Below are 5,378 nucleotides of genomic sequence, written 5' to 3' on the forward strand. Positions count from 1 at the left end.
AGTAAAAGTAATGATAAGTTTATATAAAATTAGAAAAATATTTTGCAGTATATATTAATCACAAAGAGAAAAAAAAGTATATATTTCTTAGAATATAAATATAAAAATCATACAAATAATATATAGATCAACATTTTTGTTTGGTAAGTTTTAAAAGTATTAGAAAATTTATGTTTATAATATTATGTATCTTCAATATTATTGAATTTTCTGAATGCAATGCATCTCCTCTGTTTATTATTTTTATTTTATTATATATTACATTCGTTATTTTTTATATTATTTATATAATAAAAATTGTTATTAGAAAATTATAACTCTGATATTATTCTGACTATCTACTTATTAAACAATATTGTTAATACATATAATTTCGAATCAGCATTTACATGCATTTTCATATATTACAATACGAGACAGAAACTTACTTGAAACAAATTTAGAGTTAAGCAAGCTACGGCAGATACTGTTAAACAAAACATCATTACCTCGACTATAGACACCAAATGTTTGGTCAATCTTCAAAAACAGAAATATATTATTTATATAATTATAATAAACATATTAGTGGAGAACGGGGCTAGTTATGACTCTTTTATTTTAAGTTTTATAAATCTTCACACAATTACGACTAACGAAAAAAAATACTTTAAAATGCATGTTTATCTGGCTCAGTAATTAAGTACTTTCAAATCCTTAATATATTATATAATATTTTGTAAATATGAAAAAAATTACGTTAATTACAAGGATGCAAAGTAGATCAATATATGCCTCATCTATGTGGCATATTGTGCATCTTCGAAGAATAAGTTGAGATGAAGATAATGTTTAATGAGGTTATATATTATTAAAAACATAAAACGATTATGTATATTAATCGAAATTTTATTATTTTCATCTCAAAGGTATAATAATTTGTAATATATATATTCTCTCTTTTTAAAGGCTTTAAAATTAATAAAATTAAAAAAATTATAATATTTTTATACTTTACTTTTTATAATAATAATTGAACGTAAAATATATGTTTAATCATTAACAGAGTAAAAAGGATCAATAAAGACAAATTTCATTTAAGCTGAATTACGGAATACTGGGCTCAGCAGATTCTATATCGGTGTTGATGAAACATTTATTATGACTGAAAAACTGTAGATAAAATAGCAACTTAAAATAGCAATAGTAAAGTTAAAAAATACATTAATTACATACATCTAAAAAACACATTTAATTGTTATAAATGGCTTTAATTACTACGTGGACTAAAAAGAATATTTACCTAATTTTACTTTTCATATACGAAAACGAAAAACCGCATCTGTTTAGCTGTTGATAATCGGATTATTGTACAATTAGGCACAGTAATCTCTATATGGTATTTTACGCAAGCATAGACATATTTATATATACTTTATTTACACTGAAAAAATGTGTGACTGAAAATGGGTCACCAGAAAATTTTGATTATATTAATTAGAATTTTCTGATTTGTCCATTTTTAACCAAACATTTTTTGTAGATATTTGAATGTGCCCAACTTGCCGCTATGCGCAACCAGCCCCGCTCTATTCTATTTATTTTGTAGATGTGTACCAACTTCATAGCTTGTCGGTGAATATCGACAGCACAAATTATGCCTTCGCTCATCAGAATCTTAGTTTTCTGCGTAATATTTTGTCGAATATTGATGTTCATTGCATGCTCGATACGATAGCTATAAATATATGTGTTCTAATTATACAACAATATATTGAATGACTCGATTTTTCAGCAAAAAATACATTATTTTATAAACTTTGTTAATTACGCAGTATAGTGAAAAGTTGTACTCTCTTAAGCGGTTCGTTCATACCTCCCCATAGGAACCTCCTTTTTCACGCAAAGTAATGAAATAATTACCAATTTTAATTGTTAATAACTTTTTAACGAATAATGAACGGCGCCTAAAATCTTCTGAAGGTCTCTCAAGATCATGACATTGGCAATATAATCAAGGTCAATGCTCTATCTCTCCTTTATACTGCATAATTAACAAACTTTAATATATTATGTTGTTAAAAGATAAATTTTGATTACAGTTTAAATTGTTATAGTTATTCATTTTAAATTCTTGGGAGTGAAATTTCATTCCCGAAGAGTAATAGTTGCGTCAATCCGGCAGGAGTGAAATTTTCACTCTTACAAAATGAAGAATCACTCTTCGACAATGAAAAATTTCCCAGCGAGAGTCAAATTTCAATCTCTGTAAAGAGTGAAGAATTTCACTCTCCGAAAGAAGAGACTGAAAGTACATGTGAAATTAGCCCCCATACATCCAATCTTGACGAAACCAGATTTATTTGATGTATTTTTGTACAAAACGAATAAATATGGTAAAGAAAAGCGTCGCTCTGCCTTACGAAGCGAGATAATATTAAAGCTGACCTTTTAGGAAATTCACTCCTTGAAGGAGTTCTCACTTTTCTTGGAGTGAAATTTCACTTTCAAAAATTTAGAGTGTTCCTACATTTTCATTCGTACCTAGCAATTCTAAACATTCCACAGACATGCTGAAAATATGTAAGAAACATTGTTCCTGTTGCTAATATCGCAACTGCTCCGATGCATATAATTGCGTAGATGTGCAACAAAATTAAATAAAAGTATTTTTCTTGATCGATAAAATATTCCATTGTAATTGGTAGACGAGATATATTTTTTGGTAAAACAAAAAGATTCAATAAATGGCCGATAATGCAAACAAATCCGATAATAACGGCAAGTACTAAAAAAATATTAGAAAACGTTTTTATTAAAAATCCTGCAATATAAGCTTATCAAAAGTTATACTATTTAGCGCGCGCATGTGCACACACACACACACACACACACACACACACACACACACACACACACATTATAAAGTTGTATATTATTTTAATAATATATTTAATTTCTATATCGAATTACTCTATTATTTATGCAATTTTTACAATGTATTATTGTACAAATTGCATACTAATATGTTATTAATCATTGTAAACGCATATATAATACATATACGACAAATATTTTAGTAGAATCAGTGGGACATATCATACATAAAAATGTAGAAATGTGAATCACAATCTGTACATCACTGAAACATTGCAGCAACATTGTAAAAATATTTTATTGCATGATTGCAACATTGCAAAAAATATTGCGAAATATTGCTGCATATTTCAACAACGTTATAGCAACGTAAAAATGTCCATTTAAAAAATATTGATAAGTAATGTTGTAGCAATATTAACATCATATATACGCAATATTAGGTTTTGCACACAAGGAAGAATATTTATAACAATATTGCAGAAACATTGTAATAATGCAGCAATGTTACTGTAATGTTACGTATGTTTCTGTAATATTTATTATAAGATTTTATACTGTATAAATTTAAATATAAAAAAAAATTAGAAATAGAAGTTAAATATAACATGCAATGAATACAAATAGAATATGAGTTTATAATTAATTATGTCTTTATATTTTATAGGCGTGTTATAATATACACTGCCAGTACTGATAATCTACAGTATACGTTACGTGAACTATAGAATTTCAGTACTGGCAGTGCATATCGGAATACGATTCATATATTTTTACTTCTTATTTTATGTTTATAAATTATAGGCATAATTCCTATAAATTATGCCTAGACATTGACTACATTTACACCTTTTATATCCGTTTCTACTAATATAGATTAACTTTAATCTCAGTTCAACTTACTCTTCGTCTTTTTCTAATCTTTAGAACTAGAAAAAGACAAAGATGAGTTGAACCGAGATTAAAATTAATCTATATGGATAAAAATGAACATTAATTGAGTTTAATAACGTATTCGTAATTAGAAATTAACCAGTTATTCCATTTTTCAGAGAAATATAGTTATGATTGATCAGTTTCATAACTACAGATGTTATAAACCCGATTAAGTGTGCCGTGTAAACGTGGTCATTAAATTCTATTTTTTTGTTATGTCCAAGTCCTTACTTTATTAGATTATATATAAATCAATATATACGCGAATACAAGTCTTAACACTCAAAGCGAGATTTCTAGCAGAGACACAAATCGACACAAGAGTCATTCTGTTTTTGGTTCTTACTGATTATTGAACATGGACAGGATAACTTTTGTGTTAATTTGTATTCCGGAAATATTTTCAAAATACTGCTGCAATATTATTGAAGTAATATTGCAAAAGGAAGTCTTTGTAATATCTCTACAACATTGTATTGTAATATGCATTGTTGAAATATTGCAGCGATATTGCTAAATTTCTGTGCTATACGGGAAGTTACATAACAATTGTAAGCATAGATCTAAGAATATTATTTTACTTGTGAGCATAATTGTGTGACGTCTTGCTTTGTAATTACATTCTTCTATGATAGCAACTTCGTTTTTATCTTTTACTTGATTACATATATGCTCAAGTTGCATTAATAAATCCTTTATCTGTTCCAATATTTTCATATATTGTCTTTGTATATAATAATATATAAAAATTTTTTAATATATAATAAAGGCATATCATTGATTTGACACTGATAATTATGCTTAAACGCATATTGTGTAACTTGTCAACTTACAGCTTCCATTTTAAAACAGAATGTGTTATATTTTATCATGCACATAATAGAAAAAAATGTAGAAGACAGGATCTTGCTGACGAGATTTGAAGTATATTTTGATGTCATTAGCGTTGTCAACTATCAGTAGTAATTGTATTTTTAATCACATGCTTATAAACGATCATAAATTCTTATACCACTTACATTACGTAATAATAAGAAAAATTACTTGACAATGAAGATTTGCAAAAGTACTTTATCACACAATATTGTTATACTCTTTTCTTACCTGAAATATAACACCCGATGTCAGAATAGTAGATAAGAAAATAAATTGAAATCGTGTAAATTTAGATTGTTCATATGGCCACAAACCAATAACAAGCAACAGAATTCTATTGAAGCTAAAGTACTGAATCCCTAGATGAACCATTTTCTGCAACGTCCAAGATGCGACTGAACAAAGCAGTCGACGAGTGCGATTATCCCTTCTTTTTTTCCATCGATTATCTTGATATTTTTTCTTATAGTGTAAATTTTTAGTATAAATGCCATAATTTGTGTAATACAAGGCTGTATATCCACTGTGAGATCACAAGTTCATTCATATTTTAGTAGTGCTTTTTGCAAGAACTATTAAGGCATTATTTTAACATCAAGAAAATTTCACATGAATATCTTCTTTTAATGCAAAAAAAAAAGAAAGACATTTATCAAAGGACAGTAGTCACGCAAGCATGTATCCTCCGTTTTTTGCAGTGCAATAACTTC

General features: G+C 27.4%; 1 protein-coding gene across 1 annotated transcript; it reads right to left on the reverse strand.

Moving 5' to 3' along the window:
• Positions 1 to 404: 404 nt before the first annotated feature.
• LOC108752817 lies at positions 405 to 2,675 on the reverse strand. The gene is made up of 3 exons (XM_018493915.1): positions 2,524 to 2,675; positions 1,601 to 1,717; positions 405 to 519 (listed from the first exon to the last, which is right to left on the reverse strand). The coding sequence occupies exons 1-3, from the start codon at positions 2,673 to 2,675 to the stop codon at positions 405 to 407; spliced, it is 384 nt and encodes a 127-aa protein (XP_018349417.1).
• Positions 2,676 to 5,378: the final 2,703 nt, after the last annotated feature.

This window comes from Trachymyrmex septentrionalis, unplaced genomic scaffold (genome assembly GCF_001594115.1).
Source record: "Trachymyrmex septentrionalis isolate Tsep2-gDNA-1 unplaced genomic scaffold, Tsep1.0 scaffold62, whole genome shotgun sequence".
NCBI classification, from domain to species: domain Eukaryota; kingdom Metazoa; phylum Arthropoda; class Insecta; order Hymenoptera; family Formicidae; genus Trachymyrmex; species Trachymyrmex septentrionalis.

Coding starts and splice junctions, on each gene's coding strand:
- LOC108752817 (XM_018493915.1), bottom strand. CDS start 2,675: ATGGAATATTTTATCGATCAAGAAAAATACTTTTATTTAATTTTGTTG. Junction 1,718..2,523: donor GGAATGTTTAGAATTGCTAG/GTACGAATGAAA, acceptor ATATATTTATAG/CTATCGTATCGAGCATGCAA. Junction 520..1,600: donor ATTCACCGACAAGCTATGAA/GTTGGTACACAT, acceptor CTGTTTTTGAAG/ATTGACCAAACATTTGGTGT.